Below are 25,695 nucleotides of genomic sequence, written 5' to 3'. Positions count from 1 at the left end.
GGCTCAAAGAATGGGCTGTAATGCAATGATCTTGTTCAGACCGTGTGAACGATCATCCTCGTTCAGGGTAAAGGGTTTATGATATACCGATATGGCCATACAAAGAAAATCAAAACCGGCTTTGAACTATCTACTCAAAGCTCGAGGCTTCTATGAAAATACAATATAGTTGTGATCCACAAGAGCCAATCTTGGTTCTTTGTGCGGATGATGAGAAGCCCATTACCCGGCGTGGCCAAGCTAATTTATGCACAAATAAATTTCACTTCCTGAAGGTATGTAACCCGTTTTGCCACTTGAATCCAGAGCTTGGGTGGCTAGGTTTTACAGAGTTCTACAAAAAGTAACTCTCAAAAGCCTCGAGCAAATTCATTTGTGGTTCATCGGGAACAGTCAGCCTGTGGAATAATCTATTCCCGGGGTACAAATTAGAGAAAGGTGTACTTTCCTAAAAAGTCTCAACCTCTCATCTCCTTCTACGCTGGAATTGGTATCATCTTCTGTAGGAGGAATACCATATTCGAAACTGGTCTCGTCGGCATGACGACCGTACCTGTGCGCACAAATTGAATTCGATCGAGATCTACCCCTATCCGTCACAGTCTGCGACACAATCTTTGCTCGCGCATTGTGATGCACTTGACAAGCTGCAATTATGACGAACTAATGTTTGGATAGATTTGCCAATATCACTAGCCACTGCCTCCTTTCAAACGCGAAATACGTCGTGTGAAAATCTGCCAGGAAACGAAGGACTGCAAAGCACTACAAGGCATGTAACGACGTGATGAAATGCTTGAAATCCAGGAGATGTTCAGCCTTGGTGCCAACGCATTGATCAAGTTGTATTACATGGAACAGAGACTCCCCAGAGCGGCTTCGGCATGCGGGTCTGTGTCTATGGAGTCACGGTACGCGTTTAGTCAATTGATCCAGCAGTGAATGGCGTGGCACAGAATCCGATGCATCTATTAGAAGCCGCACCGAACCATGAATGACTATCCACTCGTTTTGCAGTGTAGAAAGGGTTGATCAGCTCCAATAGCAATCGGCACCGAAGTGGTGAGTGAGTAATGTCTTTTGTAAGCTGGGAGGGAAAATGATCATTGAAACAACAACGACAGTGTTCCATTTTAAAGTATTGTCAATTAAAATTATGTACATTCGAAATTCGGTCCATGAACCCGGCTGCCCTTGGTGCTACATGTATGTATAATCTTACAAAGGTGGAGCATTCGGATCCTCCATGCATTGGTCAACTCGCATCATCTGCTTACCTGTAGCCTTTGCGATCTGGATAAACTCTCTCAGGTAGCCTACCGTGCTCGGGTACAAATAGTGCATGACTACTAGATTGCCACCAGCAGCAACGTCGCGCTTGAAGGCATCGAGCTGCTTTTCCGGCGTGTCGGACTCGGCCCAAAGCCAGTCCTCAACATCCACACTCCAGTTGACGATATACGGTGTCTCGGTGCCCAAAGCCAGGGCAAGACGCTGCCTCATCCGTGCGCCCTCCGTGCCGAAGGGAGGGCGGAAGTACGGTGTGTGCAGACCATTGAACGCCTCTGCCACAGCAGCAAAGTCATTATTGTATTCCCAGTCAATGGCCTCGTAAGATGGAAGACCTTCCATTTTGGGGTGGGTAAACGAATGGAGAGCAATTTGGTGGCCATCGGCCATCATCTCCCGGTAGACGTTTGTCAGGTTGGTGCTAGCATCATCAAGAGGAGCACCGACAGTGAAGAACGTTACTTTGATGTCTTCTTCCTTGACTACCTGCATCACTTGCTGGGCTAGAGTCGGATCTCCGTCATCAATGGCGAAGGCGAAGGAGTTGGGGCGCTTGCAAGCAAAAACAAGATTGCCGCTTGGTAGCTTGGATGGGACGGTGAATTTTGACGGAATAGATGGCACGATCTCGATCTTAGATAACACGGTGGAATCTGTTGAATAAAATCCTAGAAGGGCAAAGCCAACAACCCGGGTTTGGTTGATATTGAAATGCGACATTGGCATATAGATGTCGTTGGCCGAGGAGTAGCGTGCTGCTTCAAGAGAGTCCCACGTCTCAGGAAAGGGTGCGATCGACTCGTTGCACTGCGAATTGTGTTGCTGCAGCGCGACAGAGAACTTGTTGCTTCCGCTGTAGGCGATATGTAGGTATGAGCCACTATAGCTAGTGTAGTCGCTGCAGCTTTCTGAGATCTGAGTGTAGAAGGCATAATCGGCATCATCCGACTTGATTGTGAGCGAGTTTTTGCCATAGGTGAGGGACATGCCCTCGTCGGCACCGTGCCAGAAACCCAGAGCATTCTCGCCATCCGAAGAGAAGTTGTCGATCGTGAAAGCCTTTGCGGTTCCGGAAGGAGCAGGCACGGTAGATGTAGGCCCGGACGGTACCGTGGTCGCAGGGACTATGTACTGAGATGGGGTATTGCCGCAGTAGAAGGCCATGGGGCCAAAAGTTACCGCATTTTTGAAACCTGTGAAGAAGAGCGTGTGCACTTTGGTGACATCTAAACCTTTGAACTTAGAAAACGGAATGCTGTATAGTTGCTCGGTTCCATCGAATGTCCAACCTAGGTTGGTGGTAGTTACGTAAATATTGGCAGTGTCCGTATCGTTGCCGCAGCTATCCGGAGAGCCTAATTGTATACCAAATTTGGTACCTGCTTTAGCCCTGATCGGCAGGGAGATGCCGCCATATGTGTTTTGTGTATTAACGCAGGGTGTGATACTGTAGAAGTACGAATCGGTGCTGTTGGGTGTGAGAGTAACATGGTTGTCTTCACTGACAACGATCGAAGCCATGGTCAAGTCATCGCTAGACGATTGGAGCATGGCATTGTAGTAGAGGAACGTCAACCGTGATTGCGACTCCCAGTCATCAATCAATAAATTACTGCAACTACCTGTTGACGTTGCACTCGGGCTGGTTGTGGATGACGAGGATGATGCCTTGGCCGAGATAGCAGATATGTCAGATGTCATAACGGCTGCTTTGTTACCTGCAGCCGTCAACGACGGGGCAGCTGCGGCGAATGTCAGTCATTTATCGCGCAAAACGAACCCAGTTTGATCATACCTGAAGATGTAGAAATATTGCCACTACAGACTAACTCAATATTGCCAAACTGCCACGAGAAGTCTGTTGAGGAAAAGCCAAACCATACGACACCCTGTATGGCGTCGAGATTCGCGCCGATGAAGGAGCTTAGGGGTACAGTGATTGTTTGAGGGGATCCAGTCAACCCGCTGACTTGATAGTAATAGCTGGCGTGCGCAGACTCTGAACACGATGTGGAAGTTTGTAGCTCAAGGCCCACTGAACCTTCCGCTGGCCCCTGAACGGAAAATGCGACGGCATCGTAACCATTGGTTGTAGCCGTCTCGCATGCTAAAGTCTCGTAGAAATAGGCGCTGGCGCTCGGCGTAAAAGTCAGAGCTCCATTCGAGGCTGATACTGAAGTCATGGTGCCATCCTCTGAAATTCAGTCAGTTCTAATACGTCATACAGCTAATTTATTTTGCATGCGTACCGCTTGTCCATTGGCCTAGGCTATTGGTGTTGGTCGACCACGTCGAGAAATCGTCAACTAGAAGATTTGAGCTGCAGGTGGAAGCCGCATTGCCTTGGCGGCCCTGTCTGGTATATAAGCCGGCCAGCAGACCGGAAAATAATTGGGTCAGCATGATGATAGAACCACTACATGCAGACAGCTGTCGCACAGAAATGAAGCGTAACTGTGGCTACGAGAGAAGGTAACAGCAAACCCGGAGAAGTATGACAAGCGTGACGCTTACCACTCTATATTGATAATGAGGGCAGATGGACCGAGTATATAGTAATTCCCGAATAGCTTGTGGGGCACCAAGATAAAAAGCAAACAATGAGAGGCTGTTTCACCAACTCCGTAATACGAGTACCAGTATGCGGACGTGCAACGTTTAAGCCAACGAGCCGGGCCCCAAGGCTATATTCTCAGGGCAGCCAAGCATGTCATGAGTTGCAATACTTTGCGGAGACATCGGTATCCCCACAGAAGAGAGGATAAATACTACATCCATCCAATATGGATGCAGCGTCCGAGAACAGCCATTATAGCTTAGAACCCCTTCAATATGCATAAGACACAAGCGCGAAGATCAGCCGATTTGCAACCAGTACTACATAGTATGTACGTAGACTAGCATCTTGAGTGGCGCAAGGGCACTGCTCCACGTTGAGGCTCTTTGTGCTGAAGTTGTCGATGCCAAGCCAACGGCTGCAACAGACGGGCTGCACACGCTCTCCATCCGATTTCAGGTGAAGGTGTCGAGGTGCTCATTAGCGGCATCAGATAACAAGCCGGTGCTGCGACAAGCCGCACTTTAATTTCGAACAAAGGGCTGAGGTTCCCCGACCGATTCACGCTTCCAACCTTTGACTTTACTAAGGCGAGCATGCGGAGGCATGTAAACGGGTTAGGCGCTTCTCGGAAGCATCAAGATGTTCGACCTGCATATCGGCTGGAGCTTGGCAATCAAGGACGGAAGTATTGGCTCTCTGATGGGACGTATTTTCGTAACGTGACATGGCTAACATATGTCATAGCCATTCCCTAACGGCAGATCTTCTCGGCTGAGAAAGTGATTGGATATGCCGAGGACCATTGGTGAATGCGTGCGGATTGATGGCGCGTCGGCGCTCAAACCAAAAAAGAGTTGACAATTGTTGCTTCCATGGCGAAAAGAATCACCAAAATTGTATCGGCAGTTAAGAGTTGGTACAGGGGCAAGGTACGATATACATGCAGTAACCTAAGGTCAGTACATACATATAAGGTTAGTACCTTATGACCAACCTAGACTAGTGCTAGACCAGTCTAGTCTGGGAGATCCCCTGGCACTAGTGGTACTATTTACGTACCACGAATAACTCAAAGCGTCCCCCTCCCCCAGAAGGGGGAAGATACACACAGCTTTATGGATGATGTGTGTCAATGATAACTGTTTGCGAAGATAGAGGGCAGTGAAGAGAAGCTATGGCAGGTTTTTGATACTTGGTTACAGATCATCCTAGCGAGATCGAAAGGCTCCTTTTTCTTTTTCTTCTTTACCCATGACGTGCTGGGCGATAACTCAAAGTCACAAGATTGCCTTTGCCCTTGCTGCCCGCTGCCCTCTGTACACGTAGATCCGTAGCTCTGGGACTTTGATGCATTCTGAACGGGCCATGTTGCAGGTTGCAAGGGGGGATACGGCGGTGGGCTATGGGGCAGCACCGCCACAATTTCAGCAGGAAGCAGCCCCGGAGCACGCTGGCACTCAAGCGCCACTTCTCGTAACCACAGTTTAACCCCCGGATGGAAGTTGCATCAGAACTATGAGAGCGGCCGTGACCTTGGCCTTATTTATTGTTTGATCCGGAATTATATCATGATAGATCCCTTCCAAACCATCAGTATTCCTGTGAAACGTCGCTAGAGTTCGTGACGCCCGTGGGGAAGAGCGGGTCTTACTGAGTCGCAATGGGTGAGTTGTTCTGCTGCAGTGGATTCCCCGACACAGTGGTGCGCGAGACTGACCTGACCGGCGCCAGAGTCGCCACGACCGTCGCGTGACTCCTTGTCGTCTGTCTCGACGACAAGTCTCGTCTTCGAGCGGATCAGTGAACGGGAGAAAGCCAAACCCCAGAGCAACGATCTCTCCGACTTCGACGACGACGATCCGCTCAGCAATGGCGACAATGACGAGACAGGTGCCTTCCTGCCGTCCGCCGCTTCGCGCGGTAAGGGCATACCAATGGACCGCAAGCTAAAACGAGTCATCATCATACTGGCTGGTCTCCTTGTCGCATCATGGGGCATCGGCCTCTTCACCTTCATAACCTCCAAGACGTATCAGCATTCCTCTCAGAAGGAGCATGATCCGCAGGCTACCAGCTCGCGAGGCTCTGGGAAGAAGATCAGGCTGGACCAGGTACAATCCGGCTTCTTTGCGCCCATGAGCCATGCTATCAGTTGGATCGAGGGCGCCAATGGGGAGGACGGGCTGCTGCTCGAGCAAGGGGCTATCAAGAAAGACTACCTGGTTGTCGAGGATGTACGAAGTCTCAACTCTGAGCGCGTATTCGCTGGCGAAGAACAATTAGCAAAGCAGACGCTCATGCGTAATAGCTGGTTCAACTACAAAGATCGACAAATCTCTCCCCAGAAGGTCTGGCCGAGCCCCAACCTCAAGAAGGTTTTGATTGCGACAGATGTCAAGAAAGACTGGAGGCACTCGTTCACCGCCGTCTACTGGTTATTCGATGTTGCTACCCAACAGGCCGAACCACTCGACCCCAGCAGTCCGGATCTCAGGGTACAGTTGGCGCAGTGGAGCCCTCAGAGCAATGCTGTAGCGTACACCAGCACCAATAATCTGTTTGTTCGTCGCCTAGAAAACCCCAAGGCTGTCCAGATTACCAAGGACGGTGGCCCAGAATACTTCTACGGTATTCCCGATTGGGTATACGAAGAAGAAGTTTTTGGGGGTAACAGCGCGACATGGTGGTCGGAGAATGGTGCTTTCCTGACCTTTCTGCGCACCAACGAAACCCTTGTCCCCGAGTACCCTGTGCAATACTTCATCGAACGCCCAAGCGGAACAGACCCCCCACCAGGCGAGGAGGCCTACCCCGAAGTACGTCAAATCAAGTATCCCAAAGCTGGCTCGCCAAATCCCTTCGTAGACTTGCTCTTCTACGATATGGTCCGTGGAGATATGTTCGAAGTAAACATCGCGGGCGGCTTCGCTCCAGAGGATCTTCTGATTACCGAAGTCGTCTGGGCTGGCACTCAGGTCATCGTCAAGGAAACAAACCGTGTTAGCGATATTATGCGCGTTGTTTTGGTCGATGTTGTGGCTAGAACAGGCAAGACTGTGCGGATCGATGACGTTGCTAAGATTGACGGCGGTTGGTTCGAGATTTCCCACGACACGCGCTACATTCCGGCCGATCCCGCAAATGGTCGTCCGAATGATGGCTACATTGACACGATCGTTCATGACAACGGTGACCATCTAGCCTACTTTAGTCCCTTGGACAACCCGGAGCCTGTCATGCTTACATCCGGCAAGTGGGAAGTCGACGGAGGCCCGCAAGCCGTGGACCTTAAGAATAATCTAATCTACTTCAGGGCCACCAAAGAGTCGTCCATCCAACGACACATCTACAGCGTAAAGATAGATGGTACGGACCTGAAGCCCGTCACTGACACTTCGAAAGAAAGTTTCTATTCTGCGTCTTTCTCAAGCAATGCTGGATACGTTCTACTCTCTTACCAAGGCCCGAGCATTCCGTGGCAGAAAGTTCTCAGTACTCCAGGTAATCCGAACACGTATGAGCACTTGATTGAGGAGAACAAGGACCTAGCCGCCAAAGCTCAGCGATACGAGCTACCCCTGTTGGAGTATGGTACCATCCATGTTGATGGCTTCGATTTCAACTACGTGGAACGCCGACCACCTCACTTTGACCCGACCAAGAGGTATCCTGTGCTCTTCCAGCAGTACCAGGGTCCAGGTTCGCAATCTGTCACAAAAGCATTCAAGGTCGACTTTCAGTCTTATGTTGCAGCTGCTCTTGGCTACGTTGTCGTCACGGTTGACGGTCGCGGTACGGGCTTCATCGGGCGAAAAGCTCGAGTAGTGGTTCGAAAGAACCTTGGTCGCTGGGAAGCGCATGATCAAATAGCCGCTGGTAAAATATGGGCCGCCAAACCCTATGTTGACGCCGACCGCCTCGCCATCTGGGGCTGGTCTTATGGCGGCTTTAACGCGCTCAAGACCCTTGAACAGGATGCCGGTCAGACCTTCAAGTATGGCATGGCTGTCGCGCCTGTCACGGACTGGAGATTCTATGACAGTATATACACGGAGCGGTATATGTTGACACCCCAGGAGAATCGCGCCGGCTATGATGATACCGCTGTCAACAACGTCACAGCTCTCTCGGGCAACGTTCGTTTCTTGATCATGCATGGGGTTGCAGACGATAATGTCCACATGCAGAACACCCTGACGCTCCTCGACAGACTGGACCTTGCTGGAATTGAAAATTATGACCTTCACATGTTCCCGGACAGTGATCATGGCATTTACTTTCATAATGCTAACAAGATTGTCTACGATAGTAAGTTGCTCGCTTGGGATATTTTAGCTTTTGATTAACAGTGTATAGAATTGACGAACTGGCTTATCAACGCTTTCAACGGCGAATGGTTGAAGATTACGGATGCAAAACCTATTGTAGAAGCACGTAAAAGAAACTTGGAGGAGATCAGGAAGAGAGATATCGCCCTTGTGGGATGAGCAATGCTTTGCGAAGTCCCACCGTCTAGATGGCGTTCATGGAGTTTTGAGCCTTCAAGTTAGTAATGATTCGGATATATTTCAGCAGCAATTTTAATAATACAAAGATTGCAAATTATCACCGCGAGCTCTAAACACGGTAGTTCTCCGAGTCGCATTGCACTCCATCCTCTACCGCCTTGGCTATGACAACTGATCTTGTCTCAAATTATACCGCTGGCTTTCCACTTAATGGCACCATTTACTAGCTAAATACTTCTGCATGAATATAACAGGGTTTTCCCGTCTACTGATAACAATGAAAAGCCCACCACAAAATGAACCATTTGCGGCCTTCGCGATCTCTACAGTAGCACCCTACCAGCCTACCACTGACCATCATTGTTACGTGCTGCGATGAGACGAGCCCGGCTCATCTATGTATGTACCTGCGTAGTATGCGGGGCCACGATCATCGGGTGGCAAAATGTTGGTGGAGTCAGCCCCTTCCCCCTCCCCTGATTCCCTCAGAAACTAAAGTAGGGAGGTAGCGGAGGCGAGACCCTGAAAAAACCAATACACGCATTAGTGCAAATGCACAGACCAATATAGCCAGTGTGTACCTACTTTAAGAAGACGGCCTTTCTCGGAGTACCGCTGGACACTTTCGACCTGCTGCTTCTACTACAATCACATTTTGATTCCAACGCTGACAGGCCATAGCAGCTGCGATATTGGCCAAGCATGGAGTCCTACACGTTCCTTTCGCAGGCATCGTTGGCCGCAACAATGATGGCCGCAACCGCTTGCACCTATGTCGCCTGCACTCCACCCCATCCCAATTCCGGGAAACCCACACAAACCAACGATTTTATCTCGACCTTGAATCTTACGCAGAAGCACAATATCAAAATTCTGTTGGCTCCTCTGTGTATCCTTGCGTTGCACTCATCTATACTGGCTCTTTTCTACCCACATATCCCGCCAGGCATTCTCGGTTACGGCGCCGAGAACGGGCCCAATACGGATCTGCTCACGTGGTCGGCCGCGACCACCATCCCGCTAGCTCTAATACTGCTCGCGGGGGTCCCGCTGCGACTGATATCATATTCGTCGCTGGGGAAGAACTTCACCTTTGCGCTCACCAAACCAGATCGCTTGACGACCACTGGCATTCATCGCTATCTGCAGCACCCCAGCTACACGGGGGTGGTGATTCTCATCGTTTGTAACATAGCATTGTTCGCCAGGGCGGACGGCGTGGCCAGTTGTTGGTTCCCTCAGGAGTGGGTACGGTTCTGTCAAGCTGTGAGACCGACCTCAATCATCCTTGGTCTGTCCATGTTGGCCTTTGCCGTGTGGAGGCGCGTACAGGAGGAGGAGGATATGCTACGCTCTGAATTTGGTGCCGAGTGGGAGAAGTGGCACGCAAGGACTGCGCGCTTCATTCCTTGGGTGATATAAGTCACGTTTCATGTCCGCAGACCATCATATCATGAATTTTGAATTGACATATACATTGCTCAACGCACCGAGCCTACGTTTCAAGTTCCGATTCCGTTGCTGGGGCTGTTTTGAGTATGCACTTCCGGCCCTTCGAAAACTCCATTCTACATGCTTATGTCCTGGGGTCATCCTGAACAATGGTGTCCGTGATATGGTGATATCAGATGGCACATGTCGTGTACATCATATCACCATCAATGAGGGCGGCGATTTCAGATTCTCGTGCTAAAACTTGTACGGCAAGATCTACCGAGTGGCACGTCGAACTGGTCAAGCGTAATATATGAAAGGCCTCTCCTGCATAGTCACCCATACTTTGCACTCCAATACCAATCATTACCCAAGTGTACATCGACATGACCGTCTCGTGCTGTTGGAAAGTATCTTTGAATTCAACCGATAGTTTTGCTACGCTCTAACTCGTTCCTAACGGCGGCGAATACGTTTAGGCCGAATTAGCGGCCAACAGTATTCCGGCTATCGCTGAGACCCTTGGCTTCATATTCTACGATTTTAGGCCTAGTTAGTATGAATCTGCTCGGCAGTGTAATTTGATGTAGAATACGGATAGAGATTCTGAGGATAACAGCCTGCCTACTTTGAGGCCAACCTTGAGCCAGAAAGCGTCAACATTGTATTGAATTCTGTTTCTGGGGCAATCCTCCCGGGAATTCTTTGAGGAAGCTTTTCCATGCACAGCTTCGTTGATCTGTAACGGGTTGTGGTAACATCTTATCTCCTACTGTATAAACTATTAGCATGAATAGTCGGCACAAATAGTATTATGAACACATGGAAAGCCAAACGAACATAAATATGCACCGGGAGGGTTTACTTAACGTGTCTCGCTTTCCTCTTGACATATTCTGTGTTTTCATTTCATTTCAATTCAAGGGGTCATTATGCAGATTATCTACCCCATGACACCTCCTAATTTCAAAAATGTATAAATTACCATGAAACCAAAAGCGTTGTATCGTCTATCCGAAGTTTTGTACACGTAGCTTAAAAAAGAAAATTAAAAATTTACGGTATAATAATTCTCATGTAAATGCTGCATAAAACTCTAATCTCTCGTGAAAATAAAAAGGGGGTATAATTATCATTAGTAATTATGATAAAAAGCAACATTATTATATCAATGCCAAAATAATAGCCGAAATTGTTAGGAAGGCGTTTATGCCCAACTTGTAGCCGCTTGACGTGTCGTCGTGTGGTGCTGGGAATATAAAGGGCTGGAAGCTGCCGGCTGTATCGGTGTCGTCCAGGTTGCATACAGTCCCACTGGCGTTAGCAATGGGTGTAGCATCGCTGAGGTTGTAGGTGACTTCGATCCACTGTATCTCAAGCAGGGCCGAATCGCCCAGCGTCATCATCCGTGTCCATGTACCTCCGTTGCCTACATGCATGTCCCACGTTAGTTCCTCTGTTTATGCACCGTTAGATTGGACAATATCACTCACCCCACATTGTCAGATATAGATGGCTGGGTTCGACAGGAACATTGGTATAGGTGTTTGCCATTTGGACTCCATCCACATACCAGACCACCTGGTCTGACACCCAATCCATGCGGTAGGTGATCCATTTCTCCCTGGTGAGGTCGTTGGGAAGCGACATGTTGAAATGTGTCGCGTTGATGTAGTTGCCATGAACATCGATACTGGGCTGAGTATTGAAGCCAACAATGTCTTGATCATCGCGAGTCAACAGCTCCATATCGGCTTCTTGTGTGTCGTTCTCATAGGTGAAAAAGGCAGCACAGGCACCGGGGTCGCCGGTAACACGCGCCTTCAAACGCAGCGACAAGTACAAGATAGAGTCCTCATTGAAATCAATACCGCTAGACTGTTGCGATGCCTCGTTTTCCCTGGAGCTGAGAAAGCTTAGGGCGGTAGTCGCATCAGAGTCATCTGTTACATTTGCTGCCATACGGGTTAGCACTTGATGACTTGCTTTTGCCTAACAAGCAAATGCGTGATTTATATCTCTTACTCATTGCGACTTTGCTCAGTTGGTAGTCAATTGGCAACAACGGGTTGTTGGGGTCGTTCTCTGCATATCTCAGGCCGTCCCTCCGTTGCCAGTCGAGCGACCAAGACATGTCGCTGGTCGAAGCTCCTGCTGTTTCATTATTGGGTGATGTTGCGTTTTGTACGGAATCCCACGTGTCTGAGGGGATGTTTCTGAAATCATAGAAGCGATAGTAGCTAAATTGTGAGGCAGCTGTGCCGTTTGTACTGAATGCAGAGCAGTTTGTGTATGCCGTCGCGGCTGGGAGGGCTGAAAGGCACCAAAACAGAGCAAGGAGAATGCGGTGCAGTGGGAGAGCACCGCCAACGGCGGGCTGACCTCCACGGGCTAGCATCGCGGACGCGGAACCGGGTTGTTGAAAATGCGGGCAACTCCCCTCAAGAGTTCCGTCCAAGAGATGCTTGCAATGGAAGCAAGAAGGAGCGACGTGAAGCAGTGACAAGATGTGACGGAAAGCAAAACCGCATCGAAGAGGTAATAAGTCCCATAAGTTCAGTTCAGTTGCTTAATCAGGAAAATTCGTCTCCGCCTGGAATAGCCGGTGACGCCCGAAGAAATACGAGAGTCGCCTTCCATGTATGTGGGACTGCCCTTCTAGTGGCCATCGTTTCCTGGTACTATAGCAGGCGCACGCGAGGGATTTGAGGGAAAACGTTCGTAGGGCAATTTTAGAATCCGTATTACAGCCCAAGTGAGTGGTTCAGCTAGACCGATAAGAGCTGGTGTAGAAGAGTTTTGAAGGGAAAACAAGCGGCTCATCAACTCTATTGCGGATAGGCGTGAAAATGCTCGGTCCGTTACCTGCGTCAGGCTTAGCCCGGGCTGTATAAGGCATAGTACAAATCCTCAGCCATGCTGTGATACGGCCGGCCATGACACAGACCCACCTGTCAGCGAGTTGAGCTCAAGCCAGGAGAAGATGACCAGGGGAGCCCCAGCACGCCCAGCCAATGGAGCCTTTTGCTGGCCCCTGTACGGATCCGTAAGGTCCTGGGGAGTCTAACCGGCTCAAGACCCTCTCAAGCCTCCGAGTGAAGGCCAAGCTTTTTCTCCATACTATATGAAATGGCATGATTTAAGCATCCAAACATAGTATACCTCAAACGAGCAAGGTCGGATTGAGGATACGGAGAAGGTATGGATCCGCAGAGAGAGTGGTTCTACCGGGTTTTACATGCTAAACGATGCCGTAGAATGGATTGGTTTGTCGTAGTCGCGAGTCAACCTATCTCGATAAGCACCAACACCTTGAAATGGTCTTTAGCTTGGGCTCGCTAGGATCCCGTCGAGAGTTCACAGGCGCGTGACCATCCACACTCCATATATTTGCTCCACAAGATAGAGATACTGTAGTAACATCTCCGCAGCTTTTGCGGAATATCTGTAACAGGGTCAAGGTCGAAAGAAGCTCCCAGCGCCACAGTCACGTCCTAGAGGCGGAAGACCAGCACTGGCCATCCACAATATCAAAAGCCGTTGTTTGTGACAGCTGAGGCGACGGCTGAGGCGGATCGACGGAGTAGTCTTCCAATAAATAGTTCATGAGCGGTTGCATAGCGTTTGCATGGCGTTTGCATGGCGTTTGCATGGCGTTTGCTTTAGTTCGCGAGCTACTGCAGGACATCCTCGGCGCCGGATACCGACTATGCCGACCAAGAGGAATTGTCTGCAGTACATAGGTCAGCAAGCGAAGGAGTTTTAAATTGACACAACCCAGCGCTCTCCACCATCGACCGTTTGAGAAGACGCATTGGATCCTCAACTTCAACAACGGATCCAAAAGCTCACGACACGTGTTCTCAGACCAGTACATATTATGATGCGATGGCATAATACCAATATGTCAGCTCCTTACTTGACGCCTCTTTTCTCAAACTATTTGACTTGCCATGCGAGATCGAGTGGCTGCAACTATGTTTAATTTTGCCGAAGCCTTGGACAGCAGCTACTAAAAGGTAAGATGAAAAAAAGAAAAAACTTTCCTTGTTAATAATCTTGAAAAAAAACTTTTTTATTAAAGAAATCAATTCCGCCGGATGACTGGAGGTTTCTGCGAAAGACTATGCGGTGCGCTTCGAGTTGTTTAGCTGGGTCTCGCTGCCGTCTCTGAATCCCAGATGCCGTAGTTTTACAAGTCGGCAGCGACCGACAAAGGTTCAAGGAAATAATAATACTGGAACGGGGGACTAATATGGCACAAGGCTGAGGCGACAACGTGGCTCGGTCTATTGAATGTATTACGCCGAACGTTGAACAACAGCACTAACAAATTTCATCTCGCCGGCAAGTTTGTGGCTGCGGATTATTGCATGATAGTGCTATGAAGCCGACTAGACAAGGAGCATCGGGATAAGTCTCGCCAGATGTTTCGACTACTAAAAATCAACCGGTCCATGCAGCTTAACATACCAGGATGATGTATAGACCAAAGCCGCTGCCGTTTCGGTTGTTTGCAGCGTTTACTTCTGGTGTCAATAGACGTGCCTTTTTGTACGCGCAACATTTATAGTCTAGTAATCCCAATGCTGCGTTATGATCCATGGTCATAGGTCGGTGGAGACTCCACGCTCAATATTGTCCGCTTGTCTTGCGATCTTCGGCCCCAAATAAATGTTCGTTATTGCAACTGATACCATATTGACCCCGCTAAACCACACCGTTGTTGTATACGCGCAATTTGGCAAAACACAGTTCTGGATGCCAGCGGGCAGCAAGATCACTGTCGAATTATCAGGTGTAATGTCTACGGGGTAGTACAAGCAGCGCATATTCATCACCGACAATTTACTTTTAGGGCTATTTTTACCATCACCCCATGTATCTCTTCGTGAGTTCTGAAGGCCAGCAGAGCAGCGTGCTGAGATTACACCTTTCAACACGTTGGACCAAATTCGTCACGCGGCACGATATAGTAGCAGGTCCTGGATACTGAGTATAAAGCCGTGGGACTGGTCAAAGTGTTCTGTATCTGGAGCGACGCGACACGCACTATTTTCAGTTGGTATCTGGGTTGGCGTGAGATCTTTATCAAGCTATAGATTTTGGGCGAATACCACACTCACATATTTGGCGACTTGCGCCAATTGACCTGTCCACAACTCTGACAGTTAAGTCGGCGCCCTGTGCTGATCGACACTGCTTCGTCGATCGCCTTCAACTTTCTGCTTATAACTTAACTGAACCCAATGTACTTGAGACTTTTGAGAAGGGCTGAAAATAGACGGACAGGTTGTGGAGTTTTGCATTCCCAACTTACATGTACTTCAAATCTAACATGGCTTTTGCTAATATCGCGAATCTAGACCAGAGTATCGACGTTCAGTGTCTACCATAGTTGCTATGTTTCGGGCCATCCACACATTGGTAGGACAGACACCTGCTCAGAGCTGTATATTGTGTAATTTTACATCTTACTGATTTGAAAAGTACCTACTCATCGACTTACCATTATTTATGTTTCAAGTGATGGCTCTCACGCTTTTTGAATCTTGTCTTCATAACGATGAAATTTTATTGGTGTTTTTCACCTTGCTAGTTGATAGGTCAATTTAAGATGGTAGGAGAGAACGCATTACGTCCACTATTTTGCAATATCCCCTATGAAACACTCTAGAAAAATCATGTCAAATCTCGATATCTTTCGGGCCTCCTCCTACTTTCGTTAACGAACATTCCACCGTTCTCCGAGTAACAAACAAAGCCATGATTAGTCACGCCCTCAGGGAATGCACTTGGTAGCCTGTTTTTAATCGCATCGGTAGCCCACTTTTTAGGAACGTGAATTTCACTATTCACAGCCTTATCACTAACGTGGACCTTGTTTGACTTACAAAGATGCTAAGTCACGAGATCGGAAAAATAGAATTGAAAAGCCTTATTTCCCCGTTTTATACTAAATCGGAAGTTGCAGAAAAGGCAAAGAAGATCGCTCCGATCTATGAGTTCAAGGCAAGTTCATGCCCTTTGCCAGCCACTATTTATAGATCGAGGAAACCTAAATACGGGTCGGCGTCAATAGCGATATGTAATACTACACTTTTAAAATAAGAGAAAAAGCCGCCGAAAAGAAGCACACTGAAAAATCAAAACCTTGGTCAATAGAGCCTGCTACAATGATGATGAAGCGTGGTGGCGAAACCCAAGTACTAGCGATCTGCTGAAACTATCAAATGCCAAAAAGATGTTAAAGATCTGCATTGATTTGTTAGAACTTGTTGAAGCAGGTTGTTTGAGGACACACTCTTAAAGTCAAGTTACCTCGCTTTTTATTCCGTGGCTTTCATGCTCAGTCAGGTGGCAGTTTCGACCCGCGTCTTAACCACAAGGACCGAATTGTATCTCATGGGTTTCTAAACAGAAAGAATCGACTGCCACTTATAGTATAGTCAATATCCGGGGCATGATCAAAGGGCATCTTGGAGGCAGCAGTGTCAAATCCGATTTCAGTTTCTGGTTAGTTGACCTAAAAATGATTATATAGCCATTATTGATACATGATTACCTGAACCTTACGTTGATTTGCATTACATAGTGGACATGCAAAAGGCTGAAGTGGCGGAGTATGGTTTACTACATGAGTAGCTAGTTTATAGTCCACCACATGGGAGGGCCTTCCAATGCGTTTTTATCGATAACCTAAAACAAGATGGGATTTACTCACATCTTCGACTCATACAATCAGGTGCGCCATACTACAATTCGCAAAATTCCTTCCATGCAAAGGCGGAGAGACCTTGTGGCAGCTGCAAGAAAAGGTGGCATGCTCTTCCAACATAAAGACTATGTGCATTCGCATTTTGCCATAGCCGTGCTGCTGCCATAGTGGGCTATCACTACGCTGGACAAGGAGCAACTAAACTTGACCAGTATCCAGTACGTAGTTTGTCTTCGTGTATATCGAAGGAGCCAAGACAGTCAGCCGATCAAAACATCGTATAGGAGCCAAAAGTCTGACGAACTCCTTTGACCCGTACGGCGAATTTTCCGGCATTGAAGTTCATGATCAACTTGCCATTGCTTTGGAACAACTGGCCTGTACTTGAAAGACTAAAAAAGAGGTACAATCAACAATGTGGCATGGTATGAGACGCTGCTTGATATTCGAGGTGGTCAGACACGGCACACTATTCTGTAGTTCGTTGGGTTACAATTTATGTCTGATTTCTTTCCACAAATGCAATTTCTAGTTTACGCTCATATGGGGTATGGGCAGCTGTGAGTGATACCTGCAAAGAGAAAGACAGCCTTAAATCTAAGTCTGTATTTTTGATGATCAACATTGCCGACCAGCAACATTTCGCGTTGCCTGTTTATAGTGCTTGGGTAGATTTGTGTCTAGGCCTTGCAACCAATCCTACAACGAGCACAACGATTGGGTTAAAGAGAACAGGATAAAAGGAATGATATGAGAATAAGTAGCTTATTGGCTCTATCTCAAACGAGATGTTGGTTCCGAAATGATGTTGCTTATTAACGAGACTCCGAAAAGTGCACGAAAATTTGTGACGAAACTGCTGAGGGGGCGTCGGTTACATTGCGCCTGAGCAGTTGCATTTAGGCAGTGCAACGTATCATGGCGCCAAGTATAAACCATACTGGGAAGCGTACGGTGCAGCGGGGAAACGACCGCCAAGACGCAGACCAGTTCGTGTTTCTACCAAGTAGACCCGTCCACCACGGAGAGCCTTTGTTGTGCTGCTCACGACATCGTCGCTGAAAGACCAACACGATGCAGATGCACTTTGGGTTCGGAATGCTATCAGCGGGTCTGCAATCAGCATTAGTGGCTGCTACCGGCTATCACAGTCGGCACGCAGGAGTGCCAGGTCGGTCCCAACTCATTTCCCAATGGGACGTCCAGTCCATCGCGGCAGTTAAAACGGATTCGATCGAACTGTCTCTCCCGGGTGCCGATGTTTCGTCGTGGCATCATGTCAACGCATCGCGCTGCACTCTCATGGGATGCTTGTTAGAGGCTGGAGTCTATGACGAGTCGCAGCTGTTCTATTCGGATAATCTCAAGCAATTCGATCGGGGTCAATTTTCGGTGCCATGGTTATACCGATATGAGTTTTCTTTGAGTCCAACTGAAGGGCAGCACTACTTCCTAGAGACGAATGGCATTACTTCGAAGGCCGATTTATACCTAAATGGCCATCAAGTTGCGAACCAAACAACACAAGTCGGAGCGTATGCCGGCCATACATATGATGTTACTGGTACCGTATTGAAAAATAACGCTCTTGTCGTTCAGGTTTACCCAACCGATTACAACTATGATTTTGCCCTGGGTTTCGTCGACTGGAATCCCTATCCTCCAGACAATGGCACAGGCGTTTGGCGTGATATCTTTATCAAGCGAACTGGGTCCGTGGGTCTTACATCCCTCCGGACCACGACCGATTTTGAGCTGCCACACGCGGATGGTAGTGCCTCAATCACCGTAATCGCAACCGTGCGGAATTTGGAAGATCGCGATGTGATCATTGAAGCGGAGAGCGCAATAGCGAGGATAGGAAGCTACGATGTGCTGACAAAGACCCATGTTGGGAGTCTCAAGGCATTGGGATCTATGGAACTGAGTCTGACAACAGTTGTGCACAATGCAGCGATCTGGTGGCCGAAAGCATGGGGAAAACAACCACTTTATAGTGCCCAGCTGTCTATTACAGTTGATGGAACTGTCTCCGATAGCACGAGCACGACATTCGGTATCCGTAAAGTCACTTCAGAGCTCAATTCAAACAACGATACCGTGTTCAGGGTGAATGGCCATCCATTCCAGGTCTTAGGTGGAGGTTATTCGGCGGATATGTTCCTTCGTTGGGATAGTGCCAAATTCACAACGCAAGCTCAATACATGCTCGATTTAGGTCATAATACCGTACGGCTTGAAGGAAAAAACGAGCACCCTGAGCTATATGCTATCGCAGATCGTATGGGACTGATGGTATTGCCCGGCTGGGAATGCTGCGATAAATGGGAAGCGTGGGCATACAACGAAGATCTAGCAGTCAAGGACGAGTGGAGCGATAGCGATTATGACACTGCAGATGTAAGTATTAGGCATGAAGTGGCCATGCTCCAAAGTCATCCAAGTGTGCTTGGCTACCTAGTTGGAAGTGACTACTGGCCAGATGATAGAGCGGCATCTATCTATCTCCAAGCATTCAAGGACAGTAACTGGCAGAACCCGATTATCGCATCTGCTTCAAAGAGAGGATATCCTTCGCAACTTGGTCCGTCTGGAATGAAAATGGCGGGACCGTACGATTGGGTGCCGCCTAACTATTGGTACGATACTGACTCAAACGAAGATCGCCTGGGGGCGGCATCCGGCTTTGGGTCTGAGTTGAGTGCTGGGGTCGGTACGCCAGAATTAGGCAGCTTGAAAAAGTTCCTTACTTCTGAGGACATGGACGCTCTCTGGCAGAACCCAGACGAGGGTCTATATCACATGTCAACAAATGTGTCCTCGTTTTATAACCGGAAGATTTACAACGAAGCGCTATGGAATCGCCTCGGTGCACCACAGTCTCTGGACGACTATCTGCTCAAAGCTCAAATATTGGATTACGAGGCAACTCGTGCTCAGTTCGAAGGTTTCTCAGCGTATTGGAACGCGGAAAGACCCGCTACGGGCATGATTTACTGGATGTTGAATAATGCCTGGCCAAGTCTGCATTGGAACCTATTCGATTATTACCTGCATCCGGCTGGATCTTATTTCGGCGCAAAAGTTGGAAGCAGACAGGAGCACGTCGCCTATAATTACGCTCATAAGTCAGTTTACCTTATCAACCATTCGATTGACGTTGTTGGGGCCAGGTTTGTGGTCATTAAGGCCATTGGCTTGGATGGCACAGTCATCAACAGCACAACTCTTGACGTACAAACGTGGCCAAATACAAGCAGAAGAATCCATGATCTCTCCTATCTCAGCTATCCTACTGACGTCATTTTTTTACAATTCATTCTAATGGATGTTAAGCATAACATAATTAGCAGAAACGTCTATTGGCTGGCCAAAACGCTTGATACTTTGGACTGGGAGAATTCTGACTGGTTCTATACTCCCGTAAACGAGTATGCAAATTACAGCGCTCTAGAAAGCCTTCGGGAGGCAAATGTTGTCGTATCAGCAAACACATTGCCTCATGGTGACACCACGAAAGTAGTGCTGGAAAATAAGTCCGACGGTCTCGCCTTCTTCATCAGTCTTAACCTCGTCGACGATGCTGGCCAGGATGTATTGCCTGTGTTCTGGTCTGACAATTATGTGAGCCTTTGGCCACACGAAACACTCGAATTGGAAGTTGAGACGTTTGGGAGCAAGGCAAAGACGCTTCAGATCAGAGGATACAACGTGGCAAAATCCATTGTGTCTATACACCACATGTAGTTTGCTAAGGGGCTACGAGAGTGTCACTTGTCACTCCTTCTACATATCTCTAGCGCAGTATGAGATACGCATTGATCCGAAACATCATCGGCAAGAAGACAAGTAATCTGTGACCATCTCACCCAGAGAACCTCGTCAAGAGAGGGCTTCGTTAAGACAGGGCTTTGGTCACGTGATACTATAGCAATAATCATCGATCAGCCGCTTAGCTCCGCCTCTCAGCTACACTTCAGCAAGCACAACCGAACAGTATTTCCGTCATGGAGAACGATTTTGCCATTGCACATGCCTAATCTTAGAGCTACTGAACAACAAACCTATGAATTCTTGACCTACTCTACAGAGAGTGTCTATACACGACGTCATGATGGATTTGATACACCAAGGAGAAGAAGCGGGGCCGGATCCGGAAGCTGAACAGCATAGCGACTTGACGTTCCATAGATTCATGGACCTGCCTCCCGAGCTTCGCGAGGCTATCTGGCGGAATGCACTTCCAGAGCCACGCATCGTCAGTGTCCTGGTGTACGCATTTCCGGGGCTGAAACTAGCGCCGCTGAACCGCGGCGAGCTCAAGTTGGACTTGTCTCAAGTGTGCTACGAATCGCGGCGTGTCGTCAGAGAAGCTGGCTATGTCTTGGCCCTCAGGGACGAAGATGACCCAAAAGATACTGGAGTTTGGTTCCATCCTAAGAGAGACATCCTCGAAAGAACGTTGTGGGGTCCGGGAGAGGAGGAATGGGGCTTGAGTTAGTAGCAAGACATAAGCACGACCTGTCTTTTTTCATTTCAATATCATTCCCACTAACTTCTTGTACGGTGCTTGGGATTTGGCCAAAACCTGTGCAGTGTAGCTTAGGCTCTTCAAAATGTCCATATGCATCCAACAAGCATTCAGCGATCTGAAGTACCGTCAACTCTAGATGCATGTCTTTTAGGACCACTTTGTGATTGCTCAGGTGTGTCCTCAAGGCGAAGTGTCTCAGACAGCTTGGCCAACTATAATGTGATCCAGCGACAAAATAGCCGCGCAAGGAGGAGGTTGTGAAGGATAATTAGAGGCTGCATATCATTTGGTTATGTGGTGGAATTGACAATATTGGGTGGTAGGCTAGGCGGGTATACATTTCCCCAGTAACAAGCTGGAGGTTGGTTTCGTGTCTACTTGTTTCAAGCACTGGTTACTTAGATGCGTAGTAGCCTTATAATATCCAATGAACCAAAAGTTTTCAACCACCTCCCGGGGGGAGGCTGAGAGGTACCCAGGCAATGACTTGGTGGTTCAGTGGTGGATGGCTCCGGCTTTAACACCTGGTTGGGTTTCGATTCCCTAAAAAGAGGCTCCGGGTCCTAGGATCGATTCGGATAACTACTTAACCTCTTTTTTTTTCTTCCCCCCTTTTTTTTTCTCCTTTTGCAACTTTCTCAATCTTACCTTTCTTTATTTGTATCCCTCCTCTATTAGGCTTACTTTTTCTCGTGCTTTTTAATATCGAGCATCTGGTCATAGATACTGCCATCCACAGGACATTGAACGGGAGGATAAAAACAATAAGTGACACGTCTAGAAGCGCGTTTGTCAGGATTTGACAGATTCACGATTAAACTACCTACACAAGGAGGTCAGACGAACAACGACCAATGCCCAATATCTAATAACGTCCTACCATCATGTGATGCAAATCTCAAAAAGCGAATCAAACCTGCTGCCACAGCCGCACCTGCCCGAGGAAAATCCGAGTTTGGGATTACCCAGATGAATTCTGCCGCGCCGATAAACAATCAGTACACATATTCCTCTTTGCCCTCCACTAATACACACTCCGCCATGCTCATATCCACGGGATGCAGAACCGCCACTGCTACACTCAGTCAAGCCAGTACTACGTTCTTACCCTTCACAATCTACCAACTGTCGATACAATCACGGTTATGTTCTTCATGATCATCCCAACCGATTTATGCCTGCTCGGCAGTGTCGAGAAACTATGCTTGGGTATTCCTGCACAATACAGAACTGGTTAGGTAAGCTCAAACAAACGAATTGTCCTCATCATACTACTTTCTTTTTCCCCGAGCTGTCAAAAGGGGGAGGACCAGAAGAACCCCATATGAAACGAAGGATACTGGCTTTATGATGACCAATAAGCCCTAACCTGATAAGCCGACCACTGCATCGAGTTAATAGAGGAGGCTTGTGGTCAGGACAGCACATATCAGGTGAGGTCAGAGAAAAAATACCTGAAGTATGGCCATACGTACTGGTGAGGCGGTTATCTGGCTTTGTGATTTTCCATGGTATTGGTGGGTAAGTCTTTCAGCCATCCCGATCTTTCCGTTCTCTGACATCTACTATAATTTAACTGTCTGATATAATGTTGTGAGTGATTCACTTATGTTACGTAATACCAGTAAGTTCATTCTTCTTAAATGTAGACAGCGACCCGGGCTATCCTATCATTTTAGGCAAGGTCAACACCTGTGATTAGTAGTAAATAAAAGGACATTCCGGCGTCACAGGACTATAAGGTTTCAAGCTGCAAATCTTGGTTGGCATTCCACTCATGGAAGGTTTGTAGCATAGAAGCGCTAAATAATGAGAACTGTCGTGAGATAATACAAGGTACCAGGTTGTGAAATTTGTCATGATTGATCATTTCAAAACGTACGAAGTGACAGACACGTAAGATGACAAAATGGACAGTGAGTGTTTCTTTTTTCTTTGGGAAAATTAAGAAGACATATATCTATTTCTTGTGGTTGAGTACTGTGATACTAGGCCTGCGAGGAGAGGTAGGAACTAAGCGACTAATAATAATATAACTAGGAAATAGCTATATCTGTTGGGTTAGTTGTAATCTTGAGAGGCTGGCTTGACTGTGGTGGTGGAGTGGTAAACATATCACGCCACAGCAATGTGACAGTGCCCATGGAGCAGGAGAACCTGTGGAAAGTGGTATCGACAGAGTACTTTATGTTCGGCCAAGCAAACAGAGGTGTTGACGTTACAGATAATTGGGCTAGAAGAAAACTCACCTGGATCAGGAGAACAGTTTCAAGTCTTCTGGGTCAGTACTGTTAGCCGTACACTACTAACAACAGAAGGGGCGGATGGGGGAGACGCTTAGTAAAATCCTATAAAGACACCAACCAACTCCAGTCCATGACATGATTCTGTGCAATTCCAGCACTAATTGCCCATCAGGCAGTCCTAGAAGCCCCTATGGCTCCGCTGATACCAACCATAAATTCATTGCGAACGGATGCGATGCATATGCCCGTGCCAAGACGCTGTCTATCTACCTATGTTCTTTCTGAAAAGAGTGTATTTAACTAGCTCATAAGCTGGGAAATGAACTCTATAGCTCCATATCGCCAGCCCATCCGCCCATCTGCGTAGCTCCGTACCGGTTTTCCATCAACTCTTGCTGCATTGCCCAGTCAGTGTTATAGACAGGGTCATTCGAGGGGCGATATGTAGGACCTCCGGCTGCGTTGCCGAAGTGGTTGTAGACGTTCTTAGGCCTCTGCACAGCCTCTTCGTGTGCGCGCCTGGCGGATTCCTCGTACTCGCGGCGAGCCATCTCTTCGTAACCAGACATCATGTAAGGTTCCGTGTAGTTAATTGTACCTGACCATTCTCCCTGTCCAGTTTGGACTGGTGTCAAGGGTGTTCCGTCCATGCTCATGGTAGTCTGCTTTTCCGCATCTTCTTGGATTTGTCTCTCGTATCGTAGCTGAGCGAGCATCTCCTCTTGCTGGACTGTAGTGTTGGACCATGCCACAGCAGGATTCTCCTGGGTGTTGGAAGGGGGGCAGATCCTCCAGAGCTCGATGAGGCGTTCCTTTTGGGCGTCCTCTGCCGTCTTGAAAAGCTCCATCTGGGATGCTGACAGTGTGGCAGGATTGACACCGTAGTGAGTGAGGATATCCTCTGCCGAGGGCTGTCGGGACTGAGGCGGTTCGGAAGACGGCCTCTCCCGTTCGACTACAGGCTCAGGCTCATGAGCAACGTGAGCGGAATGTGTGTAGTGTACAGAAGCATAGACGATGGGCTCCTGCTCCTGCTCTGGTTCTGGCTCTGGTTTGGCTTCAGTAGACTCAATGGGCTGGTCCGGGACGGGTTGCTGCTGTAGAGTCATGTTACGGTAGAACATAGCGGCAAGCTCATCATGAGCCATATTGTGTTGGCCGTTCATGTTCATCTAAAGATACATATCCCTATTAGGCAATGTCTCTGATGGCTTATAAGTTCACTTACCTCTTCAAGTTAAGCTCGTGCAAAAGCTATATGGATGAGTCTTGTTCCGTTTAATATCTAGATACTCGTTTTGCTAGAGTCGTAGAAAGCTGCGTCCGGGAGGGAGCGAAGGGGGTCAGAGTTGCGAAAGAAAGGAACGAACGGGGGCGGATGTTCGAGGTATGATTTCTGTGCGAGAGCGAACAGCGATATCAATTCTGTGTTTTATTGACTATGCTATGTACTGTAAAAGCACCAGAGAGGTATGGAATCCTTGGGGGAGATGAGAGCAGAAGAACAAAAAGGGCGTCAACTGTGCAAGTCCTTTTGTCCCGCGAGAGATCGTCGAGGCAAGAAGCGGTGGACGAGGTATCGTGGAGATCAGACAGACCAGACGTGGGCCAGACTCCGAGAAGAGTCCGGGGAGGGGTATCAAAGAGACGGACGGAAACGGATGGCTATCTGCTAGTCGAACGGAACAAAGAGCCAAGCGGTTCGTTACTATTGGTGTCGAGATCTTTGATTCCAAAAAGTGCAAACTTGCAAGACGGTGATAGTGATGGTTGGTCGGTCTAGCAATCAATAACGAAGAATGTCAAAATCTCGATTGCTGCATGAAGGGGGGATATGGACATGGTATTTATGACGACGGGCGAGGATGCTCGGGAAGCTTTCATTGATGGAGGGGTAATTTCCAGGCATGAGACCCTGTCAGCCAGCGCTAATTCTGGCTAACGGCTCCTGCGCCGACGGACTGGGTCGAAATGCACGCCCACGTTGGCGCCCAAATTGCCTATTAGGGCCTAGATGTACTGTTTTAGGGACCAGATGCAATGCATTGCACCCTATCAGTTGGTCATGCCTTGCCCCCCAAGGTTTCAGCATCTTTCGAGGACCGATCGCGCTGTCGAATCCCAAAGCGAACGGCTTTGGCTTTTAGAGGCTGGCACGAGTTTCACTTTACTCTCATTTCAGTCTACCGGCAACAGTGTCATTTCTCGACATGACATGTATTGGGTTTCTGGCAAACAGCCTGTGGGGACTAATTTACACCAGAGATCACCTGCAAGTTGAGGGAGAGAGCAGATGCTACAAGCGTTCTCAGCCGGTCCTCAGTGGATCTGAAAATCAGCGGTGAGGGCAGAAGATATGTATGGTTGCTAGCTATATAAAGGGTGCTCCGCCTGTTGGTGATACA

At 48.2% G+C, this 25,695-nt stretch overlaps 7 protein-coding genes across 7 annotated transcripts; 4 read left to right on the top strand and 3 right to left on the bottom strand.

Annotated features, from left to right (window-relative positions):
• Positions 1-1,130: 1,130 nt before the first annotated feature.
• Positions 1,131-3,791, bottom strand: BKA67DRAFT_60931 (uncharacterized protein). The gene is made up of 3 exons (XM_046105378.1): positions 3,540-3,791; positions 3,086-3,484; positions 1,131-3,032 (listed from the first exon to the last, which is right to left on the bottom strand). The coding sequence occupies exons 1-3, from the start codon at positions 3,691-3,693 to the stop codon at positions 1,219-1,221; spliced, it is 2,367 nt and encodes a 788-aa protein (XP_045964771.1). The 5' UTR covers positions 3,694-3,791; the 3' UTR covers positions 1,131-1,218.
• A 1,719-nt stretch (positions 3,792-5,510) lies between these two features.
• On the top strand, positions 5,511-8,337 carry BKA67DRAFT_530728 (dipeptidyl peptidase IV N-terminal region-domain-containing protein; the record flags this gene model as incomplete). Its single annotated transcript, XM_046099282.1, has 3 exons — positions 5,511-5,514; positions 5,582-8,158; positions 8,207-8,337. The coding sequence occupies 3 exons, from the start codon at positions 5,511-5,513 to the stop codon at positions 8,335-8,337; spliced, it is 2,712 nt and encodes a 903-aa protein (XP_045964770.1).
• A 723-nt stretch (positions 8,338-9,060) lies between these two features.
• On the top strand, positions 9,061-9,780 carry BKA67DRAFT_530727 (uncharacterized protein; the record flags this gene model as incomplete). Its single annotated transcript, XM_046099281.1, has 1 exon — positions 9,061-9,780. The coding sequence occupies one exon, from the start codon at positions 9,061-9,063 to the stop codon at positions 9,778-9,780; it is 720 nt and encodes a 239-aa protein (XP_045964769.1).
• A 1,175-nt stretch (positions 9,781-10,955) lies between these two features.
• BKA67DRAFT_653804 (concanavalin A-like lectin/glucanase domain-containing protein) lies at positions 10,956-12,190 on the bottom strand (the record flags this gene model as incomplete). Its single annotated transcript, XM_046106445.1, has 3 exons — positions 10,956-11,221; positions 11,286-11,747; positions 11,818-12,190. The coding sequence occupies 3 exons, from the start codon at positions 12,188-12,190 to the stop codon at positions 10,956-10,958; spliced, it is 1,101 nt and encodes a 366-aa protein (XP_045964768.1).
• A 5,231-nt stretch (positions 12,191-17,421) lies between these two features.
• BKA67DRAFT_60864 (family 2 glycoside hydrolase) lies at positions 17,422-20,439 on the top strand. Its single transcript, XM_046105372.1, has one exon. The coding sequence runs from the start codon at positions 17,585-17,587 to the stop codon at positions 20,255-20,257; it is 2,673 nt and encodes an 890-aa protein (XP_045964767.1). The 5' UTR covers positions 17,422-17,584; the 3' UTR covers positions 20,258-20,439.
• On the top strand, positions 20,440-21,473 carry BKA67DRAFT_60875 (uncharacterized protein). Its single transcript, XM_046105373.1, has 2 exons — positions 20,440-21,020; positions 21,076-21,473. Exon 1 carries the CDS (start codon positions 20,622-20,624, stop codon positions 21,009-21,011), a length of 390 nt encoding a protein of 129 aa, XP_045964766.1. The 5' UTR covers positions 20,440-20,621; the 3' UTR covers positions 21,012-21,020; positions 21,076-21,473.
• Positions 21,474-23,348: 1,875 nt separating this feature from the next.
• BKA67DRAFT_60836 (uncharacterized protein) lies at positions 23,349-24,624 on the bottom strand. The gene is made up of 2 exons (XM_046105371.1): positions 24,519-24,624; positions 23,349-24,462 (listed from the first exon to the last, which is right to left on the bottom strand). Exon 2 carries the CDS (start codon positions 24,460-24,462, stop codon positions 23,617-23,619), a length of 846 nt encoding a protein of 281 aa, XP_045964765.1. The 5' UTR covers positions 24,519-24,624; the 3' UTR covers positions 23,349-23,616.
• Positions 24,625-25,695: the final 1,071 nt, after the last annotated feature.

This window comes from Truncatella angustata (genome assembly GCF_020726525.1).
Source record: "Truncatella angustata strain MPI-SDFR-AT-0073 chromosome Unknown BKA67scaffold_1, whole genome shotgun sequence".
NCBI classification, from domain to species: Eukaryota; Fungi; Ascomycota; class Sordariomycetes; order Amphisphaeriales; family Sporocadaceae; genus Truncatella; species Truncatella angustata.
This window is presented reverse-complemented; position numbering and strand designations above follow the sequence as displayed.